General features: G+C 44.6%; 1 protein-coding gene across 3 annotated transcripts in view; it reads right to left on the bottom strand.

Annotated features, from left to right (window-relative positions):
* Positions 1–1,551: 1,551 nt before the first annotated feature.
* SLC4A8 (solute carrier family 4 member 8) overlaps positions 1,552–24,663 on the bottom strand; it is a 72,781-nt gene continuing 49,669 nt past the window's right edge. For 2 of the 3 annotated variants that reach the window (XM_036098861.2, XM_036098864.2), the window contains 7 exons: positions 23,585–23,836; positions 20,289–20,357; positions 18,160–18,333; positions 15,139–15,276; positions 9,974–10,065; positions 8,339–8,434; positions 1,552–6,682 (listed from right to left, as the gene is read on the bottom strand). In XM_036098861.2, coding sequence (XP_035954754.1) covers positions 6,535–6,682; positions 8,339–8,434; positions 9,974–10,065; positions 15,139–15,276; positions 18,160–18,333; positions 20,289–20,357; positions 23,585–23,836 — 969 coding nt within the window. In that variant the 3' untranslated portion in view covers positions 1,552–6,534. Of the gene's footprint in view, positions 6,970–8,338; positions 8,435–9,973; positions 10,066–15,138; positions 15,277–18,159; positions 18,334–20,288; positions 20,358–23,584; positions 23,837–24,663 lie in introns of all 3 variants that reach the window. The other variant, XM_036098863.2, reaches the window with a different exon arrangement.

Genomic DNA, 24,663 nt, shown 5'->3' with positions numbered 1-24,663 from the left:
TTGTCGCCAGAGCCTCGATTTAATTGGTGTAGAGTAGGGAGCAGGCACCAGTAGGTTCAAAATCTCAGATGAGTCTCCGGTCAAGGTGGGTGGAGAACCAATGACCTTTGGCGAGGTTCCCGCTGCTAGCAGAATCCTAATTCTGTACAAGTATTGGAGCTGGGCCCCAGCCCCGAGAATAAAGCCTCATTGGCCCAAGCTGAACGAGGTCATCCCATCCCTGTTTTCCCATCCTAGAGTCAGGGAGGTGGCTCAGTTCTGACCACTGACGTGATGGGGTGGGAGGGTGTCTCTGGGAATAATTTTCCCCTTTAAAAGAGAGAAGCTGGAGAAATGCCCTTCTCTCTTCCTGCATTTGGCTGATGTGATGCTTGGAGCTTCTGGAGCCATCTCGTGACGACTAGGAGGGGAAAACCCAGGGAGCTGCAGAGACTGTAACCAGAGTCCTGATGTGATGGCTGCTGAATTTACCCCCCCACCCAGGAACCCCTCCCTCCAGATTTCTCGTTCCTTACCTGTGTGCTCACTGCACGCCAGGTGCCATTCTAAGTACTTTCCATCTATTACTTAATGGGATCCTTCACAGCCCCGAGGCCAGTCCTCTGGACGTGAGAGTGCTCAGTGCTCCCCGACATGAGAACCGGCCCGTGCCCTGCACCAGCGGCCTTCCCATCCACTACCCCGACTCAACGCAACTTAAGCATGTTTTTCTGAGACGAAGTGGCATATCGTGTATACTGTCAGGGTATTTCAGAAATAGCCCAAAGATAGCAAAAGGCCTCAGAGCTAGTGAGTTCTAGGTCTACAGCCCAACTCGGCTTGGGTCCCTTGATAAAATATCCACACTGTGCTCCATGTTCAGGGTGCTTTCGGGTGATGCCTTTCTAGGAACTCCATGAGGCTTGCTGACTGCCTCTCCCCGTGCCCCTGCCTCTCCCCACCTCACCGGCCTCCCTACTCTTACTCCATTGCCTCCCTCTTCCCCTTTTCTCCAAGCTTCCAACAGATGGATTTGGGAAGAAGATAAATAGGGCACCCCTCTCCCCCCAAAACCCAAAACACTCCTGAGTGACAGCAATTTTTAAAATCTGGATTTTTTTTTTAAAGGGAGGAATAACTTTTAAACAAATTTTATTTATTTTTAAGTAATCTCTCCACCCAGCGTGGGGCTTGAACTCATGACCCCGAGATTCAGAGTCACACGCTCTACCAACCACGCCAGCCAGGTGCCCCTGAAATCCGGATTTCTAGGCAGCAGAGGGTCCCTCAATATTAGCAGTTGCTCTCAACAGTCTGGTTGTTATCTCCAAAATGGGCTGTCTTTTCCTGCTGACCCGGCCGCCCACCCAAACAGACGTCTAGGCAGTCCCTTTCTTCGCCAAGGACTGTGCAGGGTCTGCACCGGGGGGTACACAGGCCCCTGTCAAGGCCCGCCCAGCAGGCAGCCCGCCCTTTCTCCCAACTGTCTGCAGGACTCTCTTCTTCCACGTTCTGAAGCTGGTCCGCATCGGCCCGGCCCCTTGGTTCAGGTTCAAAAAAAGACCACAGGTGTGAAGAGTTTACACAGACTTTATTTCTCCCCCATTGAGCACAGGAAGGCCTGGGCACAGGTGCCACAGTCGCCTGCCCTGGTTCACGGACGCAGACCGCAGGACTCGGGGGCAAGGGACAGGGTCCTATTCCTACCACAGATTGCTATGGGATTAGCACAACACGTTTGTTCTCGGGTCTATTTACACCGTGGAGGGTGGAGAGGGTCCATTTCTTACACTAAAAATATAGATTCTGGAATCTCTAAAACAAAAATATCTCTATGTCTACATGAGACCTACTAGAAAGAAGAACATAGAAAATCGGGGGAAATGTACCAGCACCTCAAGCTGTCCCCTTCCGCGGGCAGGGTGTTCTGCTCTCCACCTGACGCCATTAGCTCCGGGCAGCCATATCTAACCAATCACACAGACAGACACGGACACACATGAGGGAGGCTTATCATCTTGGAGGAGTGAATATGGGAGACAGGAGTGGGGAGGATTTTGGCCTCTTCTGCAAAAGGAGTAATTGCACATCAGTTTGGTACTTCTGTTTCCAACATTGTTGCCTGTGTGAGAACCTGCCTGCTGGAGCCATTCGCGATCCCGCTAAGAGAAGCCTAAGCTCTGCTGATGTCTGAGGGGCCTGGGAGAGTGCTGGGGTGGGGTGGGGGGTTTCTCTCTCTCAGGAAATATTAATGCCATCAGCTAGAAGAAGAAGTTCTGTGTTCTCCAATGCTGAAAGTGGGTTAGGTTTAAGACAAATGCTATCCCTTTTCCTTTCAGAAGGATCAGAAACCATTCCATTCCCTTTGAGCACACAACCTCCTAAAGGAATTATGCCTATGGATGAATCATTCCACTTTCTGACTTTTCCTGTTGAAGAGATCCACATAACACTCCTTTCCTCTTTTCATGCTTCACGCAGTGATATGGTTCCTTCACACCTCTTTTGGTTATGAAAATTAGCCTCCTTTCCAGTAAAGAAGTGTTAACTGAGTCAACTGCCCATTCTCTACAATTAAGGTACGAGAACAAGGGCACCAAGAATCAAAAAGAATAGGTTTGGTAGAAAAACCACTCTGGTTTGCTTTTGGGGTGTCTTTTCCTGTTTACCCTGAAATATGGATGAGCTTGAGGGTTTGAGAATCCTTAGTCCCTCACACCAAGTAAGGAAAATAATCATAAAATCCCCTTTCCGAGGAGCCCCAGAACCGTCCAACCTCTTCACCTCTCGCACCACCCCTGATTGGTGGTGGTTTTGAGGACCCCTGACCGAGAACGTCAGCCCTCCGAGGAGAACTTGAAAAACCAGGCAGAAAGGAGAAGAAAGGCTGCCAGAGAAAGTTGAGTCAGTCAAAGGGGCAGAACTTGGAGGATGCCTCATTTGGCCGTTCGGGGCCCACAGAAAGGATTTTTACGTCATGGAGGCCTGACAGCTGCAACCGAAAGGAAGTCAGGAAGGCTGAGGACATGCAGTGCAGGGCTCCTGAATGTCCTGCCAGGATGTGGCTTGGGAACCTGAGAAGTCCGAGGAAAATGCAGTGACAAACTAGAAAGACTGCTTACAAGTCCTAGGAGGAGGTGCTAACACTCTTGCAGAAGAAGAAATGTAGAGAAGCTGATACAGTAGCAGAGAGAACAGAGTGGATGGGACTTCTGATGCTAGTTCAAAGGAAAGTCAGGGGCCCTGGGGTCACACCTTCTCCTATGCTTCAGGAAAACATAGAGACTCAGAACATGGACAGTGAAGTGGATAGAGAAGATGCAGGGAGAACAGCTGATTACTCCACTAAGAGGGAAGTCTAGAGAGCTGAGTAAGTAGAAAATTAAGTAAAACTGAGAATTGTCTTTTCTGGATGACCAGAAAGCACAGATTCCTAAAATCAGAGACCTCTTGAAGGTCACCATAGTCATAGCCTGAGATGTCAACCCCGCCTGAGACTTAGCATTTACCAGACTTTTATCAAACATTTATGACTAGTTTAAAAGCCAGTTACAACCCAGACAAAGAGAAAGAGCAGCTATTCACGCCACCTTTTGAAATAAATGGTTCACTACCTCTCTGTCCCAAAGGCAAATTTATACGACTGAGGAGGTGGGGACAGGAGCTGTATGCGAAAGACCAGATCTCCTGATGATCCCATCATCAGAAGTTGGAAATCATATATAGTCACAAAGAGCTAGCCTGCGTTTTATGCAACCGAACAGATTTGGCAAGTTCACGGCATATTGCTGGTCTTCCCGTTCTCTCTAGACCAACCCTTCCCCTCAAAGTCATGAGCTAGGAAGTACCCCAACCACCCCGCAACACCCGTTCTTACCACTAGAACCAAGACTTCACCTACCATCACTTTCTTAACCCCCTGGCCTCCCTCCCTTCCTACCTCAACACGACCAGCCCATCAGGGCACTGGCCTGCCAATACTCAAACCATTCCCGAAATCTCCGTTGTCATAAAAGAGGTGGACTGCCTCTCTGGCCCAAGCAAACTACCTGCCTTGCTTTCTACCCCTAAGTCAGTTTCTCCTTAACATTGAGTTTAAACACCTTTTCCTATAGACTAATCTGCCTATATTTGTCGTCAAGCTATTCTTATCAGAGAACTCTGAGAAACCCTAGATAGGAGAATGATCATATTTTTTTATGTCCCTCCAGCTTAGGTACACAAAACTATTTAATAGCAGCAAGGACATCTTATGGGCACACTTGCATTTGTCGATGAACATACACGAACACACACACAGACTCACCTCCACTCCCAGTTCCCTACCCCAAACACTGCCCAGCCTGCCTCTGCCACCATAGCCACCATAGCCACCATGGCCACCAGCCACAGACGTAAGCGAGGACGCATTCGGGTAGGACTGGGGTTGGGCGTTTGGTGGGAGTTAGGAAAAGAGAGACAATAAGAGTAGGGAATGGTTTCTACCACTGAGATGCAGCAGAAATGAGGCTGGCTATTGCTTGAGAAAGATGTAATGGCCTAAAAGGATTGGCACAGGCTTCCAAAGTAACTAACGTTCCTAAGGCACAGGAACCTGGGAGGGTCTGGCTCCGGAAGGACTGGAGGTATACACATGGTCCTGTGACTGCCCTGCACACAGTTAACGAAGACAGGTTTTCTGCTCTCGAGAGGCCTAGCGTGCACAAGGCATCGTGAGACATCGACCATTAGGAGAGAGGTTTTTCTGAGTGATGGTGTCACCTAACTTGTTGTATGAAAGGCTTTCCCCCGCCACATTCCTTACAGCTGTGCTGAGGCTCGGGGGAACAGGAGAAGCAGTCACCAACCTGCCCCCACAGGGGTGGCAGGAAAAGATAGGAGGGGCAGGAGGGAGGAGGAAAGTGGGAGTGCTCTCAGGGAACAAGGAAGACGAAGAAAGAGGCAAGCTCAAGGAAGCAGCCAGAGAGAGAAAGGGCAAGTCAGCAGGAGAGCTCTTCCTATTGACAGGTTGCCTTTTGATTTTTCTACATTAGGTAGGTAAATGGGTACAATCATTACATTTCTCCCAAAGTGATAAAAGGTGAAGCTTTGGCTCGCAGAGATTTTAATGCCCATATAGTTCAAAGATGCATGCCTGTTCCCGTCTGCACCATATAAAGGGAAGGCAAGGCTGTCCCTAAAACGGCCGTGTGAGCAGAAATCCGACAAACCAGGAACGATACCCACAATTCAAAGGGATATGATTTTGACGTTTGCAAGCAGCGTGGCGCCCGGCCCACAGGCAGTAGTATGGCCGCGCGTAGCTGCCCGTTTACAGCCGGCATCCGTTCTGAGTGGTTGGCGTCCATCCTGTACCAGTTGTTCAATAGTCTGAACATCATCTGTGTATTAAAATAGGTGTGGTTCTGGGGGTGGGGAAATGTTCAAGAAATGCAGGGTTCCTTCAATTTCAAAGGTCCTCAGAGTAAGACTAGACTGCACAGATATATTTTAAGAGTCGAAGGAATGCGAAATTCAACAAAGTTTTGTCACCAACTCTTCACCTATAAAAGGAGAGCATCCGTGGGAACATCCCACTGTACAAAGGTTTTCTGGGACGGAAAACTGATGTGATCCAATCCCCTGGGTACTGACACACTTACTTGTCACGTTCTGTTCACAAAAGAAGGGAAGACCTAGACACACTGGAGCCCAAACCCTTGATACTCATCACAAAGGAGAAGAGAAGAGAAAATCTATAAATACAGTTTTCAACCAAATACCAAAATTAATTTCACTACTTACAGTTCATTTCCCAGTGTGGCTTTTTACATCTGAGAGCCAAAACATTTGTCAACCAAAAGAAACTCATGATGATGGAGAAACCACATGGCTGAAGGTGGTTTTGGTCCATTGAGTTGATGATGGTTCACTACTAAGGCAGCTAAGGAGACGTTACGTAAGCACTTGGATCTCTCCTGGAGTGGAATCAGAACGTACCCTCAAGAGACAGCAGCAAAACATGGATGTTTCCACAACATGGCCAATAAAAACACCTCATCTCCCTTTCTACTCACAAACAACTATTATCAAATCTTTCCCAGATGTCTAGAAAGTAGACACTATGACAAATCTTCGGGCTAGGAAGCCCTTCCTGGTGTCTAAACCAACTCCTTCCGTAGCTACTGAAGCTCATTCTCTTAGCCTATCCTCAGTGAAACCAAGAGAAGCTGCTCGTCCTCACTGATCATTACTGATTTTCCCCTGAGCTTTTTCCTGTGTGAGCTACACAACTCCAGTGTCCCTCGTGGCCCTGCCATCATCCAAGGCTCTCGCCAGGTCACGCGGGCTGCTAGGCTAGCAAGCGATACGGACGCGCCGGGGGCAGAGGCATCTTCTGGCCGCGGGGGTGGGCCCTGCCAATGCCCAGGCCGCTGATCCTCCTAGTGGCAGGCCCTCCCGACAGCCTCTGGGTCTGACCAGCCTCCCCCAGAGGAGGCATCAAACCGAGTCCTGCCTCACAGCCTGCAGATTCTACGGGACTGGAGAGCCTTCCCTTTTCTCTCTGCTCTCCTCCTACTCCCCCGCCCCATCCTTTAGGAAGAGGGAGCTCACTGAAGGAATCCTCGGTGGCAGAATGGATCCATATGGCTCTGCACGCCAGCAGAGAGTTTCAGAGAAAATGTCTGGAAGATGGGAAGCTGGGTCTTCACGGGTGGCAGTTCTGAAGAGAAAGAGAAAGGAAGAAGAGAAGTACCAACAAGAGGTGGTCTTCTGCTTCCACGTTCACATCTGGTGACTGGCTGCCGGTATGGGGATGGCTGGCTGCCCTCCAACGCACAGCACGGGTAACTGAATGCTTCGGCATGGCTTTGACATGACCGTGGACAGGGCCAGACTTGGTCTTGCTTTTTCTCTGAGAGACTCAACATCCTCTCTGTAACCAGAACTTCCCTGAGGCACCTCACGGCCCAAATCTTCCTTCCCAGCAAAGACTTTTAGTTGAAGAGACTGAATAAAAGTGTTACAATTAGACAAAAAGGGAACACATGATTCATTCCTGCTTTTAACACAATACTTTGAAGATGTCACCACAATTTGGATCTGGCTATATTTTAAGTTCATTTACAAGTAGACTAGTTCTCGACTAAAAATAACCATGTGCGTTATACATTTCGACAGCTGCCTGGATTTTCCTCTGAAGGAAACAAGATTCTTTATTTCACTCACATTCAGCACAGATTTATTTTAACCCATTCGATGAAGAAACAGCCTACCAATACCACCCACTGGTGGCTGTGACTTTTCAAAGTACTTAGTACTTCAGCTTCTCCTCAGAACATTCTTGTAAGTGAGGCAGTTAGTCATTATTATCCCCATTTTACTGCTGAATAAACTGAGTCCCAGAAACAACGGCCTGCCAGGTTATACACAGAATGATGGCTAGACCAGGTCCCCTAAATCCTAGCCTACTGCTTTTTTTTTTCCTTAACTAGAAAAGTTGCCTTTAATATAGACCTAAGATTTTGCCTTTAGTTAACTGACTTCTTAAATTAAAATGGTGTTGGGACTAAATTATTCAAGTGATTTGGGTGCATAGCCTACCTCAGTGAAGGCAAAGATGCCTCAAGTCCTTCCATTTTCTTCAGTAAGCTGATGAAAATTGATATACAGAATTTTGTTTCCCAAATAAGAAAACTGTGATAATATTTCAAAATCTTTTCTTGGCAATAATCCTCATTCTGGAATGAGTCAAATGTCTGTATCAATACTATTGACACTCTGCACATTTTAGCCACTTTCCAGTTTGTGCGGTTACAGTAACCAGGGAGATTTTGAAATGGGAACTTTTAATGGTTATTTTTTTCTTTCTTTTCTTTTCTTTTTTTTTTTTTTTGAGAGAGAGAGCACATGCACGAGTTGGGGGAGGGGCAGAGGGAGAGGAAGAGAGAGAATCTTAAACAGGCTCCACGCCCAGTGCAGAGCCCGACCTCGTGACCCTGAGATCATGACCTGAGCTGAAACCAAGAGTCGGACGCTTTCACCGACTGAGCCACCCAGGCGCCCCTGAAATGGGAACTTTTAGAAAGAGGATTAAGGTGACTAAATAAATAAAGTAAATTTACATCCCCAAATAATCCCATCCTGACTTTGGGGCTGTGTAAATGGGCAGCTCCAAACAGCACATCTGTTCAAATAGTGAGAAAACATGTTTCCTTTTCTTAGGCTTCTAGCAATTCTCGTGGGGTTAGCAGCAGTCCCAGAAGTGATATTTTTTAGATAATTCACTTTTGCAACTAAGATATATTTCACTTTCAACATGATTGTTATTTTTAAAAGCCAGAAATAAATAAAAACCAACAATTATAGTTCTCTTTACCTCTTTTCCTTTGTATTTCCAGAGTTCATACTGAGAGCTTTCCAGACTGTAGTTTTAGGCATTTCATCAGATATATTAATCTCAGAGGGGTCACATCTGAAATCAATGTTTAGGACAGTAAATGTAGGACACACAAATATAAGACATATCTCAGTCTGTCACGATTACCACGCCACCGGATGGGAGAGAGTAGGTCTGACGGAGCTCAGCTGACAGCTCTCAGCAGCACCAGGAGCCAGGTGGTTGGAATGTAGAGGGGCAAGGTGGCCCACTCGGTGCTGCTGAGGACTGGGCGAGGGTACCAAGTGGAGGGCAGCTCTTCCCCCACAATCGTGCCCTCCTTCAAAGGGCCCCTCTGGGGGTGCTGAGGACAACTTCAGGAGCTACCACCTACTGAGTGTTCGCTGGTGCCAGGCTCGCCATGTGCCCGGCATTGTGCTAATAAGCATTCCTCATACGCTTTCTCACTTACATGGCCAAAAGTTTTCCATTTGTAGTTTACAAACGATTCTTACAATCTATGATCTTAACTATCAGATCAGAAATTATTCACATCCTCATTTTGAAAGCACAGGAACCAAAGCTCCCAGAGCTAAGTGATCATCCAAGGTCAGACGTCAGTAAGTGGAGAATCAAGGCCTTGAATCCAGTCCTTGGTCTCCCAGCACCCCGGAGGACTGGGAAATTTTCTACAAAGCGGACAGTCTCATTTTGAAAGGCCAGAAGAGGAGGCAGCATCCCAGTAGAGAGAGAACATTGCTCCTACTTTGCTGTCAGAGAATTCAGAGTCTATGGCTACTTCCTTCACGACTTGTAGAAAGCTTATTAAGGTCCAAAGATTCCATTTCTTTGGGGTCAGTCACACACAAAAAGTCAAACTCATAAGAACAGACAGTAGAATGGTGGTTACCAGAGGCTGGGGAGTAGGGGAAAAGGGAAGATGTGGATCAAAGGGTACAAACTTGTAGTTATAAGATGATCACTGGCAGAAGTAAGGAATTTGGGGGACCCCAGCTTAGTTTCCCCTTGGCTCCTAGGACCCCAGATGCCATGAGTCAAACTGGAGGGGCTGCCTCTGCCCCTCACCAAAGGCTGGCCAAACATGTGAATTTCATGCCCCCCCAAGCTGAGAACTCTCTGGAAACAAAGGCCATATCCTATTCATCTCTGGAAAATGGCTAGAGGAAGGAGAGGAGCACTGACCTGAAGAATACAAAGACTAGGGTTTGACTCTTAAACTTTCTGCTTAGCAGCGTTGTGACCTTGGGCAAATTAGCCCAAACCCTCCAAGCCTCAGTTTCCTCATTGTACAAACATGGATAACGAGGCTTACATCAGAGAATTGTTGTGAAGATTAAAGGAGAATACGTAAGTCAAGCTTCTAGCACATTCCTAGCACGGAGAAGGCGCTCAGTACGTGGGCTCCCTTACCTCTGTGCTGGTGATTCCCAGCACCTGGTGTGAAGCCTGGCACATAGCAGGAAAGGAAAAGGTACTTTCCCAGGTTGGAGCTGGGAGACTGAAATTTAGCTCTTTATACCGGCAGCTGCATGTGTGACCACCCCCCACCACGACGCCACATGTTTACAGAATAACCAAAACAGTGATCTCCCTGGTGTTTGGGGAGTTTTTTACCTGAAACTGTTGTTCTTTCCAGGACTACTTAGTAACTTCCTGCTCTCTAAGGGGAACTTGTCTCCCCCCATTTCTAACATTTTCTCAGCCTCCTGCAAGAGAAGAAGATATTATTTTATCTTAGACCAAGTAAAACCATGAATCTACACCACCCATATTTCTCTCACCACAATTTCTACCTAATTTCTCTCACATTTATTTTGAAAGAGTATACTTCTGTTCTTTCATAGATTTGGCTCATTACCAAAAAAGACACAACCAGATCTTTGTACCTATGGAATGGTATTTTTTTAAAAGAAGAAAGAAAATGAATCTGAATAAACCTCTAGAGCCAACTACCAATTTACTAGAAATATAGGGGACAGAAGAACATGCTGTTAAATGACACCAAGGGACACAGTAAAATCTAAATGGTGGAAAATCCTACAGGTCACAAACCTAGTTTCTTCAACAAAAAGAAAAAAAAGATACAAAGGGCCCCCTAAAGAGATTTAAGAAACATATCAACCATTGTAATATATAGGTCTTATTTGGGTCCTGATTCAAATAGATTGTTAAAAAACTAATATGGCAATTGGGGAAATATGAATACTGACTGTTCTTTCTACCTTTGGGTATGTTTGAATATTCCATAACAAAATGTTTTTTAAAAAAATAATCCCATCAATTTAAAGAAAACCATTACAGAGGAAAAAATATGTACAAAGATGTTTAAAGTAGTATGATTAGTAATAAGTCCTAAAACAACTATAAATTTTAACAAAGGAAGAAAGTTTAAAGTAATTATGAGAAAAAATTATAGAATATTATGCAGTCATTAAAACAATAAATATGATTGTTTATTATACAGACATATAGAAACATGAAAGTGTCTTATGAAATCAAGTAGAGGGGGGAAAATCAGAAAAAAATTACCTCGCCCCCAAATAAACAATTATTACAGTTACATGAAAACTATGTTAAGGACTTAGGGGCGCCTGGGTGGCTCAGTTGCTAAGCGTCTGCCTTCAGCTCAGGTCATGATCCCGGGGTCCTGGGATTGAGCCCCGCATCGGGCTCCCTGCTCCACGGGAAGCCTGCTTCTCCCTCTCCTGCTCCCCCTGCTTGTGTTCCCTCTCTGGCTGTCTCTCTCTCTCTGTCAAATAAATAAAATCTTTAAAAAAAGAAAAAAGAAAAATAATAAAAAGAAAAGAAAAGAAAACTATGTTAAGAACTTAAAGAGAACATAAAGTAATGAACATAAATATTGGATGCTGATATGAAATTTTGGGGTGAAGTCTTCATTATTTTTCTTTCATTTAGTTTTCAAAATGACTTTATGAAGTAAAACATGTATTAACAAATACGTGTTTACTTTAGAAATTTTGGAAAATAAGGGGTATAATGTTTACTGCCCACCCCAAAATTAACATCCAAAGAGATACTTTGATTCTCCTCCCAAAACTGCTTAATAAATAGCACAACCACTCATCCAATTGTTCACTCCAAAAATCTAAGACTTGTCCTTGATTCTTCTCTTTCACCCATGCTCATTATACATTAGCAAACCCTGTCAGCTCTCTCTTCAAAGGAAGTCCCCAGTCCAGCTGCTTCACCACCTCTCCCTTAGCCTCGGCCACCTTCACCTCTTGCCTGAGCCATGGCCACAGACTTCTAGCTAGTCTCCCGCTACCTCTCTTCCCTCCAGGCTCTTTGGCTTTCTCATGTTCTTTAACCACACCAAGCTCATTCCTGCTTCAAAACCTTTGCATCTGCTGTCCCCCTGGCCTGGAATGTTCCTACTCCCAGATGTTCTCACGACTTGCCCTCACTTTATTCAGATTTCAGATGAGATGTCTCCTTACAGTCATCCCTGATCACCCTAAATAAAGTAACTCCCTCACTCCTTATGTTCTTCTTCAAACATATCACTACCTAAAATTTTATATAAATCAGTAAATAAATGTATGTATGTATGTATGTATGTACGTAAAGGCATACCTCAGAGATATTATGGGTTTGGTTCCAGACTACCACAATAAAGCCAGTCAAATGAATTTTTTGGCTTCCCAGTGCATATAGAAGTTATGTTTGCACTATACTGTAGTCTATTTGGTGTCTAAAAACAATGTACATGCCTTAATTAAAACATACTTTATTGCTAGAAAATGCTAACCATCACCTGAGCTTTCAATGAATCATAAACTCTAAACACAAATCACCATAACAAATATAATAATAATGAGAAAGCTTGAAATATTGCAAGAATTGCCAAAGGATGACACAAAGACACAAAGCAAGCAGATGCTGCTGGGAAAAGGGTGCTGACAGAGTCACTTGACACAAGGGTGCCACAAACCTTCACTTTGTAAAGAACATAATATTTATGAAGTGCAATAAAGTGAAGCACAATAAAATGAGGTATGCCTCTGTGTGTCCACGCATGCGCACGCATGTGTATATATAATTTTTGAATTTTGTTTATAGAGTTTTGGGACACTTGAAAGCTTCACATTTTATGTAGGGATTTCTATCAATCTTCTATTTAAAGTTTTCCTCCATTGCTTCTGTGATTATAATTGTTAAAATTCACTTAATAATAGAAAACAGACACATGTAATAGACTTGGGAGCCCAGAAATATGCCCAAGCATATATGGTCAACTGATATTCGAAAAGGGAGCCAAAAATATTCAGTGGAGAAAGGATATCCTCTTCAATAAATGTCGCTGGGAAAACTGGATATTCACAAGCAAAAGAATGAAAGTGGATCTCCATCTTACACCATTCACAAAAATCACCCCAAAATGTTATTAAAGACTTAAATGTAAAACCTGAAACACTAAAACTCCTAGAAGAAAATAGAGGGAAAAAGTCCTTTGACATTGTTCTCGGCAATGATTTTGTGGATATGACACCAAAAGCACAAGCAACAAAAGCAAAAATAAACAAGTGGACCAATATCAAACTAAAAAGCTTCTGTGCAACAAAAGAAATGAGCAACAAAATGAAAAGGGAAACCATGGAATGGGAGGAAACATCTGCAAACTACATCTCTGGTAAGGAGTTAATATCCAAAATATACAAGGGATCCATACAACTCAATAGCAATAATAATAATAGTAATAATAATAATAATCCAATTAAAAAATAGCCATTTTTCCAAAGAAGATATACAAATGGCTGGAAGGTACATGAAAGGGTGCTCAACATCACTAATAATAAGTGAAATTTAAATCGAAACCACAAAGATATAACACCCCACACCTGTCAGAGTGGCTATTACCAAAAAGAGAAGAGGTAAGTACTGGCGAGGATGCGGAGAAAGGGGAACCCCCTTGCACTGTTGGTAGGAATGCAAACTGGTGCAGCCACTCTGGAAAACAGCATGGAGACTCCTCAAAAAGTTAAAAATAGAACTACTGTAAGATCCAGCATTTGCACTACTGGGTATATATCCAAAGGAAATGAAATTACTACCTCAAAGAGATCTCTATATCCCCATGTTCATTGCAGCATTAATTACAATAGCCAAACATGGAAATAACCTAAGTGTCTATCAGTGGATGAATGGACAAAGAAAAGGTAATATATATTGTGTATATATATACACAATTGAATATCACTTGGCCATAAAAAAGAAGGAAATCCGAGGCGCCTGGGTGGCTCAGTCGGTTAAGCATCTGCCTTCGGCTCAGGTCATGATCTCAGGGTCCTGGGATCGAGCCCCGCATCGGGCTCCCTGCTCAGCGGGAAGCCTGCTTCTCCCTCTCCCACTCCCCCTGCTTGTGTTCCCTCTCTCGCTGTGTCTCTCTCTGTCAAATAAATAAATAAAATATTAAAAAAAAAAAAAAAAAGAAGGAAATCCTGCCATTTGCAGCAACATGAATGAAACTTGAGGGCATTATGCTAAGTGAAATAAGTCAGACAGAGAAAGACGAATGCTATATGATCATCTCACTTATTTGTGGAACCTGAAAAAAAACTGAAGTCACAGAAACAGAACAGATGCTGTTGCTGGGGGTGGGGGAAATGGGTGAAGGTGGTCAAAGGGTACAAACTTTCAGTTATAAGATGAATAAATTCTGGGGATGTAATGTACAGCATGGTGACTATAGTTAACAATGCTGTATCGTATATTTGAAAGTTGCTGGGAGAGTGATTTTAAAAGTTCTCACCACAAAAAAAAGTGACTATGTGAGGTGATGAATGTGTTAACAAACCCTATTGTGGTGATCATTTCACAATATATACATATAGCGAATCATTAAGTTGTACACAGTGTTATATGTCAATTATATCTCAATAGAGCTGGGAAAGAAATAATACAAGATTTTAAAAATTCAAGATATTAGGGGAAAATGTCATTTAAAATGCATTTCAAAGGACACTATTTCAGGCACTGACTGTATTTGGAAACACTTTCTGGCTCATTCATTTCTTGGTCTGATATTTTCATTTGTTACACATCCATTCTTGGCATGTATAGACCATTGATTGAGGATCCATTGTGTGGACAGCAGATGCCAAGAGCTGAGGGAAATGAGGAAGGACAGAAAGTCCTATGCAAGTTATCTGTGCATGGTGCCAACCACGACACCATCTGCAGTTAGGTACGTAACAAATAATAGGTTTTGTATAGTCGCCAAATTAGGCCTTTTGGGAGAACACGAACCACGAGATCTGATAATAAAAGCAGAATCTATGTTCATATTCTAAGTATGAACCTGGTGAGTAGACTGTAGACAAACAAAGGGGAAAAAAACTGATTATTGGGACTAAAAATAAAGGACAGATAAGGACAAGAATCCTTCATCCATTCTCGGCTAAGAACATCTTTGCAGTAGGAGTGCCTGGGTGGCTCAGTTGTTAAGCATCTGCCTTCGGCTCAGGTCATGATCCCAGGGTCCTGGGATCGAGCCCCGCATCAGGCTCCCTGCTCCGCGGGAAGCCTGCTTCTCCCTCTCCCACTCCCCCTGCTTGTGTTCCCTCTCTCACTGTGTTTCTCTCTCTGTCAAATAAATAAATAAAATCTTTAAAAAAAAAAAAGAACATCTTTGGAGTAATCTTTCCAGCTCCTGAATATAACCCTTGGGATTCCAGACATGCTGCCTTCTCACGTGGCCCTTCCTATGCTGTGTAATTTGAGGCTGCCCCGAAGTGTACAGTTGGTGCAAGAACCATGACCTCTTCCTCCTTGGCCTTCTTTTTGGCATCATCCAACTTCTTCTTTTTACTTTCAGGCATGAGATCATCTAACCAGCTCAGCTCTCGTTTAGAGAAACAGAGATCCATGACCTTCCTGACAAAGACCAACGCCAAAACCTGAAGAAAAATAAAGAAAGGGAATTAAAGGAGTTCATTGCCTTCCTGGAGTTAAACACTATGGCATGTCAAGGAAAAGCAAACTCACAGTAATCATAATAGTTGCCTATTATGGAGTGCCCTCTTTGTACCAGATACGAAGGTGAGTGTTTTCTATGTAGTATTTTATTTAACTATCATCCTAACAACCCTACAACTTAGAGAGCACCCAATTTAATGTCCTCATTGAAAAGAGACACCCCTCATCCTCAGAGGGCCCGAAAAGTTGCCTTTCCCTGTGGTGGGACCAGCAGGAAGGGCTGCAGGGCAGTCCTGGGGGAGAGAGCCTTTGCCAGAGCACAGCTATGGCGACCGCAGCCACGCTCAGCCCAAGCATGCCTCACCATGGCAGGAAGGGACTCTGAAGGACCATCAGAATTCCCTCTGATCCTTCACCTTGACATTTCCCCACAAAATCCTTGCTTCACGCCTGCATCATGAATTGCTAGTGTTTTGTGTCTCTGCCCTCCAGACTGGCCTGACACTCCTTTTGTACATGAGGAAACCGAGGCCCAGGGAGAGAAAGTGACTTGCCTAAAATCTGACAGCTAATTTCCTCAACTGTCCATAGGACACGATGCCTCAACTGCTGCCCCACTTTTTTCCCATAAAAGGCCATTTTTGCCAAAGGGGGATTAATAATAACCCAGAATGACCGGCCTGGAGTGACTGGTGTTCACCAGCTACATCTGGTGGCTGGACAGGAATGAGGCAAATCAGGCTTCTTATGTTCAACCACGTTTCTCCTTCGTGTCCACAACTACTCTCTCAATAAAGCCAAAATCAATAGTATCCCTTCCAAGGGGTTGTCAGGCATTTGCTGTTTCTTTAACCAAACAGTCAACCCCTGAATATAACACCCAAATGCAGAAACCTACATGAACTGACAAAAATTGAGAGATCCATCAGGAGGTACATGTGTAGGAGATGAGGGGAGAAGAGTCCCCCTCACCCCCATTTTCCTCACCCTTGAATATTCTCCCAGTAAGACAGAGTTCAAAAGCCCCGAAACAAGCACCAAACATTACCCCTATTGCCTTTTCTCTCTAGAGGCCCACGCTTTGGGTCATTTTCAAACAGCCCACAGAATGCTCCGCAGCCTCATGACCCCGGGGGTAAGCCAGAGACGGGAAGGTAACAAGAGGAGAAGATGAGACCGTGAGGATGTCGGGTGGCAAGAATTTCATCCTCACCCTAGTGGCAGGAAACAGCTTGTCACCTGTCGTACCACACACAGTTCAGCTTCCCTAGTGCCTTTTCCAAAGCCTCTGCTTCAGTGCGAGAGGAGGTAAGGATGTCCCAATCACTTCTCAGTGCTGGGCCAACTTCTTCCTAAATTCCAGTGGCTTAAAACAGTGCATTTCCACCACTTTGGGCACATCTGATTGCAATGAATTCTAAACTGGAACTATGTTGCTCTGAAGTAATATGCAAATTATCAAATTATTGCAAACATGAAGAATCCTCTCCATGTCAGAGTCATGAGAGAGAGAGAAGAGAAGAGAAAGGGAGGAACGGAGGAAGACAGACTGATGGACTTGAAAGTAAAGATGGCAAGCTGCCCCACACGTGCATCCACACCTCAAGGTCCCCAAATAATGCTGCTCCTGCAAAAGCCAACCAGAAAACTCGCCACCAATAAGGGATTCATATCCAGAATAGAGAGAGAACTCCTAGAACTCAACAACAACAACAAAAACAAACAATCTGATTAAAAAATGGGCAAAGGACTTGAATAGACTTGTCTCGAAAGAAGATATACAAGTAGTCAATAAGCACATGAAAGGGCGCCTGGGTGGTTCAGTCGTTAAGCGTCTGCCTTCGGCTCAGGTCATGATCCTGGAGTCCTGGGATCAAGCCCCGCATCAGGCTCCCTGCTCCGCGGGAAGCCTGCTTCTCCCTCTCCCACTCCCCCTGCTTGTGTTCCCTCTCTCGCTGTGTCTCTGTCAAATAAATAAATAAAATCTTAAAAAAAAAATAAGCACATGAAAAGGAGCTCAACCTCACTAGTCATTAGGGAAATGCAAATCGAAACCACAATGAGATAGTACTTCACACACATTAGAATGGCTGATATCCAGAAACAACAAACAAAACTAAAACCCCCAAAGCAGAAAGTAAGTGTTGGCAAAGATGTGGACCAACTGGAACCCCATGTACTTATAAAATCGTGCTGCCGTTCCTCAAAAAATTAAAAATGGAATCACCATATGATCCAGGAATCCACTTTTAGGTATATACCACAAAGAACTGAAAGTGGGAACACAAACAGATATTTGTACACTTCACGTTTATAGCAGCATTATTCACAATAGCCAAAAAGTGGGAGCAATCCAAGTGTCTGTCAATGAATGTACAGATAACCAAAAGGTGGTATGTATATATACATATATATATACAAATATACACACATACACACACACACACACAGAGGAATATTATTCAGCCTTTCATAAGGAAATTCTGACACATGTTACAACATGGAAGAACCCCTTGGAGACATTATGCTAACAAGTAAAATAAGCCAGATACAAAAACACAAATACTTTATGGTTCCAGTCACATGAGGCACCTAAAGTAGTCAAGTTCATGGAGACCGAAAGTAGAATAGTGGTTGCTGGTGGGTGGGGGGGCGGCTGGGGAGTCATTGTTTAATGGGTACAGAGTTTCAGTTTTGCAAGATAAAATAGTTCTGGAAATGTATGGTGGCAATAGTTGTACCACAACGTAAATGTACTTAATGCCACTGAACTGTACCCTTACAAATGGTTAAGATGATACATTTTATGTTATGTATATTTCATCATGATTTTTAAAAATAAATAATAATGTTGTTAAACTCACCATCATTGGAAAGACAATGGCAGCTGGAGATGCCTTAATGACCCAGAGCAGGACAAGGCAGGTGAGCTGGATGAGGGTGAAGAGGTGCACTTTGCGCAGGGGCACGTGCCGAAGGTAGATAAAATCCGGCTGGTGCTTTGCAGGCATCCCAAAGAGCTTCAGACGGTCAAAGAACTGAAAGGAGAGAACTGGCATTTATTTTCAGGAGGTTTCTTTGAGTCAGAAGCCTTGTGAGGCCCATTCATGTCTCTTACATCACCCGCTTTGAAAGGTTACCTACCACTGGACAAAAATGGAAACTGAGGCGCCTGGGTGGCTCAGTCGATTAAGCGTCTGCCTTCAGCCCAGGTCATGATCCCAGGGCCCTGGGGTCGAGCCCACATCGGGCTCCTTGCTCAGTGGGGAGTCTGATTCTCCCTCTGCCCCTCCCCCTGCTCATGCTCTCTCTTGCTATCTCTTTGTCTCTCAAATAAATAATTTTTTAAAAAAGTAAAAAAAAAACTCTTAAAAACATGGAAACTGAGTCTCAGAGAGTATAGGTAATTTGGCTGGGGTTGGTATGTGACAGTCAAAATTTAAATCCATCTCTTTTTTTAAGATTTTATTTGTTTGAGAGAGAGAAAAACAGAGACGGAGAGAGCGAGCACGAGCAGAGGGGAGCAACAGGCAGAGGGAGAGGGAGAAGCAGGCTCCCCGCTGAGCAGGGAGTCTGACATGGGGCTCGATCCCAGGACCCCAGGATCATGACCTGAGCCGAAGGCAGACGCTTGACCAACTGAGCCACTGAGGTGCTCCTGTTTTCTTTTTTTTTTTTAAGGTTTTTTTTAAGTAATCTCTATACCCAGCACGGGGGTTGAATTCACGACTCTGAGACCAAGAGGCACATGCTCTATATACTGAGCCAGCCAGGTGTCCCTAAATCCATCTTTTCTAATTCTAGGTTCAAATTTCTTTCTTCTATCCCACACTGGCTCCTGAGAGATCTTTCTCAGGGAGTGTTGAAAATAAAATAAGCCAGTTCCATCTTTCTGCTTATCAAAACCAAATCTCTTACTTGTTCTTTGAGGGGTTTGAAGGTTTTCATTGATTATTTATAATAAAAAGATTAAAAAAAACCTTCATAACATTCTGGATATAGAACATATGATCATCCTTATATCATAAAAAGGAAAACAGGGGCGCCTGCGTGGCTCAGTCAGTTAAGCGTCTGCCTTCTGCTCAGGTCATGAACCCAGGGTCCTAGAATGGAGCCCCATGTCAGGATTCCTGCTCAGCAGGAAGTCTGCTTCTCCCTCTCCCTCTGCCGCTCCCCTACATTTGGCGATAATAAGCACATGAAAGGGCGCCTGGGTAGTTCAGTCGTTAAGCGTCTGCCTTCAGCTCAGGTCATGATCCTGGAGTCCTGGGATCAAGCCCCGCATCAGGCTCCCTCTCTCTCTCTCTCTCACTCCCTCTCAGATAAAGAAATAAAATCTCTATAAATAAATAAATAAAATTAAAAATGAATAAAAAGGAAAACAGAGACCCAGAGGGATTCAATAACCTGCCCAAGGTCACACTAAAACTCAGCGGGTAAGAATGACCGTTGGACATTCCATAAAAACAAAGAGGAAACAGCCACCAATAGAAGAAACTAAGTTATCGAATCATCTGGGGTGCCCACGTTATCTGTGGCCAGCTCCTGACTTTCTATGTTCAAATGACTCAGAGGAATGAGTTGACAGATGCGCGAAGGCAGAGCGTGACAGGAAGTAGTACCCGCTTACCTGGAGCAGCCCCCACTACTACGGGTCCCGTCTCCCTAGCTCCCACTGCAGCCCTGGCCCGACAACTAGCGCGATCCATGCGTGGAAGCCTAATATCTGTCTGTTAAATAGCTAATGAATGACTGGCACCATGAATGACATCAAGCCAGGCCATCCTGAAAGTCTCTGTACCCTCATGCCAGCTTGACTGTCCAAATGACTTGCCCAATGCCCAAAGAAACGTCTCAAACAGCTTTAACCCGCAAGCCTAGGAAAGGGGTTCTCAGGAACGGGTTTGTGTGTCCCTGGGAGAGCCCTCCCTCCCCGGTCAGGATGGATGAGCTCGCGGTGCAAAGCCGTTGCCCTAGCTGAACCGTGCAATACCTGAATTCCTTGTAGTGAGGAAACTCCCATGTAGAGGAAAACTCCATAGAGTACTGGCATTGGGATAAACTGAAGACAAAAGGGCAAAAAGACCAGAAATTAAATTAGGTATCATAAACTTCTAAATCTCCAAGAAGGAAACAAAGTCCCCAAACCACTGCATAAACATTGCATTAGTTTCTGCTACCTTTGCATGATTTAGAAGGAGAAGCAAAATCAGAAGCTGACAATGATGAAAAAAAACATCATTTTGTTCTGAGATGAAATGATTACACATAAGAGTAATCCGGCCCTGGTTAAATTGTAGTCCTCACATTTTACCCCTGCCTGGCTCTTCCTCCTCCGTGGGCATGGGTGGACACACACACACACACACATCCCCCTTTTACAGAACTGATACCTTTTAAAACTAATTACATAATCAATCATCTCAGGGATTTGGCGTGTTTTAACATGGACTAAAAAGTTTCCTTTCTGCTAACAAGAGCCTTAGGGACAGGAATGGGGAGGTATCAGAGAGGGAATGATTTGGGGAGAAAGATCAACATCATTAACTGCCCTTGAATATACATACACACCTATCACACCTCATTGGTAATCTTCAGGGCAACTCGATGCAGTAGGGAAATGAGGCCTGCGGAATGAAGGCAAGGGAAGTCTTATAGCTAAAGACTAAACTTGACTTGCTTTTATTCTGAAGCTAAAGAACATTCCCAAACATAATTCCTCTCAGAACTAGAAAATCCCCATTGGATTTTACGCTGTTTCAACTGTAGAGTGAGTAGACATCTCAGTTTGGTGCTAACCTTGCTTGTAGAACTACTGAATGACTTCCTGAAAGAAGCCTTCTGAGCCAGTTCTAGGAAGGCCCAGTGATGCCCACTGGCCATGCCTTTGTGGTTACCTTCCTGGACGAGCAGCAACCTTTGGGCTCCTCCAGATGGCAGCTAGACCAGAGGTAGGAGTGGGGACCAGGCTGGGGACAGAGAGTAGAAGAGGGGGAGGGGGCATGAGGAGAGGTGGATTGGGTGGAAAGTAAGGGGCCAGGAAGATGGTTCCAAATCCTTTACCATTTCTCTCAACTGTCACCCTTAAATAGCACTCACAGTGCAAGCTGGGGTGGTTGAAGATTCACCAAAAGAAGGAGAAAGGAGGCAAGGGAGCCAAGTAATGGGGCTTGGCGATACAGCCATAGAGCTTTCCTTTTCACCCCGTTTTTCCCAGATGCAAAACTTACACCTACAAAACTAAATATTTTTTTCTCACATTCAAGGTATCTTCCATCTTTCCCAAAATCCTCTTTTAACCCCATATCTCACACCAGCCACTGCCCATTTTCCGTTCCATTTCACAGAAAAATCTCTTGAAAGAGCTGTCTGCCCACGATCTCTTTACTTCTCACCTCCTATTTGCTCTTCACTTCCCTGTAATTCAACTTCAGCCCTATCATTCCACTGAATCTGTTCTTGTCGAGTCACGTTAGGCCCCCATGTTGCCAAATCCAATGGCTTGGTTTAGTCTTTATCTTTCTAGACAGATTCTAACCAATCCCTCTTTCTGGAAACATTCCCCTCACTTGGCTTCCCTGAGACCACACCCTCCTGGTTTCCCTCCTACCTCTCTGGCAGCTCCTTCTGGGTCTCTGTTGCTATCTCCTCCTCTACCCGACTTCTAAATATTGGAGCTCCTTAGACTCTGCTCTTGCCTCTGGGCCTACTTCTCTTTTATATCTACCCTTCTCCCTGAGTGATCTTATCTACTCCCATGGCTGTACCACTAAGTGCTGTTGACTCCCACATTTATATTTTTAATCCAGAACCTTCCTCTAGCTTCTTCACACAGTTGCTTCCTGGATATCTCACCCAAAATCTGACCATAGCCCCACCACCTCTCACAAAATCACTTCCTCCTTCAAGCAGTCTTTTCCATCTTAAATGTCAGTACTCTCCACCCAGATGGTCAAATCAGAAACCTAGCAGGCATTTTGATTTTTCCATTTTCCACTCTCCATTCCACATCCAGTCAATCAGCAAGACTTTGGGTCTGCCTCCAAGATATACAGAAGTCATGCCTTTTCTCCATCCCTTCCCTACCCAAGTCACCAGCATCTCCCACTTATAATAGCCTCACTAGCAACTCTGCTTCTATTTTTCCCAACCCTAAAAACTTATTCTCTAGACATTGGCCAGAGTGATCTTTTAAAAAATACTAAATGGAGGGGCACCTGGGTGGCTAGGTCGGTTGAGCATCTGCCTTTGGCTCAGGTCATGGTCTCTAGGTCCTGGGATCAAGCCCCGCGTCAGGCTTTCTGCTTAGCAGGGAGTCTGCTTTCTCTCTCTCTCTCTCCCTCTGCCCCTCCCCATTGCTTATTCTCTCTCTCTCTCTCAAATAATCTTTAAAAAAATAAGTAAAAATAAAAATATTAAATGGATCATATCCCTTGCCTGAAAGTTAACCCTTCAAAGGTTAACTTTACCAGAGTCAACAAGGCCCTGCATGATCTGCCCCTACATGCTCTTCACTCTCATTTCACTATGCTCTTGCCTTGACTCAATACCCTTGAGCCACATGGCCCTCATACTTCTTAGAACACATATCACTCTTTCCCATCTCAGGGCCTGACTAGATTGCTATTCTCCCTTTCCCCATGCTGGCTCCCTCCATCTGTGGCATGGCTGCTCCATCTCATCTTAAATACCATCTCTGTAGAAGCCTTCTCTGACCACACTAACTAGAACAGCACTCCCTAATTCTCTAAGGCACCACAGAACACTATATATTTCCTTTTATCATTTTCATATTCTATAATTATCATGTTTGTTTCCTTTCTTTTTTTTTTACCTTTCCCTCCCCTCTCCTCTTTTTTCATTTTTTTTTTTTTTTAAGTAGGCTCCATGCCCAGAGTGGAGCCCAACGCAGGGCCTGAATCCAAGATCCCAAGCTGAAATCAAGAGTCAGAAGCTTAACCAACTAAGCCACCCAGGCGCCCCTCTTTTTTTTTTTTAAGATTTTATTTTTGAGTAATCTCTACACCCAACATGGGGTTCGAAACCACAACCCCGAGATCAAGAGTCATATGCTCTACTGACTGAGCCAGCCAGGCGCCCCTCATGTTTGTTTTCTTAACTAACTTCCTTAACTACATCTTGTCTGTCTTACTCTGCTTGAGTAAGCTCTTTCAGGGCAGGTATTTGTATGTGGATCTCTTTGGTGTACACTGTATTCCCAGTACCTAATGGAATTCCTGACACAAATCAGGTACTAAATATTTATCTAACGTGTGAATGAATGGTTACCTTTAATATGGCCGTCATGAAGACTGAGCAGCCCATCAGCACAAAGATCATAAGGCCTGTCACTCTCTGTTCTCGGATGCCCAAGAACTTGGGTTGTTCTCCAGGAGCAGAGCACTCAGATTCTAGTTTGAGGCTGTTCACGTGTGTGATGGACAGGACAGTTGCAGCCACAAACCAGGGCAGGCCCATGATGGAGCAGACACCCAGCATGATGGCCACCATCAGCAGGTCCAGGTGGTAACCACAACCTTTCTGTGGGGAAACAGAGTCTCCGTCACCACCCGTGGGCTGGCTGTAGTGGGGCACAGAACAGTGAGCTAAGAGTCTCAGGCCCAAAGCAGGAAGGGGTATATGGGTAAGGAAGAAGGGGTCCAGGGATCCCAGATGAGTCTTCCAGCCCCTCCTGGTTTGGAGGGAACAGAGAAGGAAAAAAAAAAAAGAAAGAAACCTTAGCCTATCCTATACATGCCATACCCATTTTTTATTCAAGTGCCCCCAGATCTCACCCGGAGTCTCATACATTCAAAGATTCATCTTTTCTTGGCAGAGTAACCAGAGGCCAAGCCACATCTTGATCATCCTAGTGTCTAGATGGTAGACAATACAGGAGTTGGAGATAAATGGCTTCTTACAAACACTCCCAGATCCTTGACAAAATGGATTTGCCTACTCTACATAAGGAAAGAACAGAGATGAAGGCATGAAGCCTCTCACTAATAAATGTGCTGGAATCAACCCTATCTCCTTAGAATCCCTGCGCTCAAGGTTCAGTCTGGAAACCCCAGTAATGGACACCAATGGGAGAATATCTGACTCTCGGAAACAGTGGCCCAAGCCCTGAACTGAACCTCGGAAAGATAAGCCTGTGTAGGGACCACAAGGAATTTTGCCCACCCACCTTCCCCACAGGTTTGCAAGGACAGTAACGGAGTCCAAGCTCCCTTCACATCATTCCATCATGCTCTACTCTGGTTTCATCTCCAAACCAATCTTTGTCATTAATGGAGGGATTGGAAACCCCTGAAAACCCTTTATGAGCTCCTTCCATGACTGTTTTTATCCAGGTTCTATCGTTCCTG

The sequence above is a fragment of the Halichoerus grypus genome, chromosome 6 (assembly GCF_964656455.1).
Source record: "Halichoerus grypus chromosome 6, mHalGry1.hap1.1, whole genome shotgun sequence".
Taxonomy (NCBI): Eukaryota; Metazoa; Chordata; class Mammalia; order Carnivora; family Phocidae; genus Halichoerus; species Halichoerus grypus.
The sequence above is the reverse complement of the archived record's forward strand: the minus strand, read 5'-3'. Positions and strand labels throughout refer to the sequence as shown.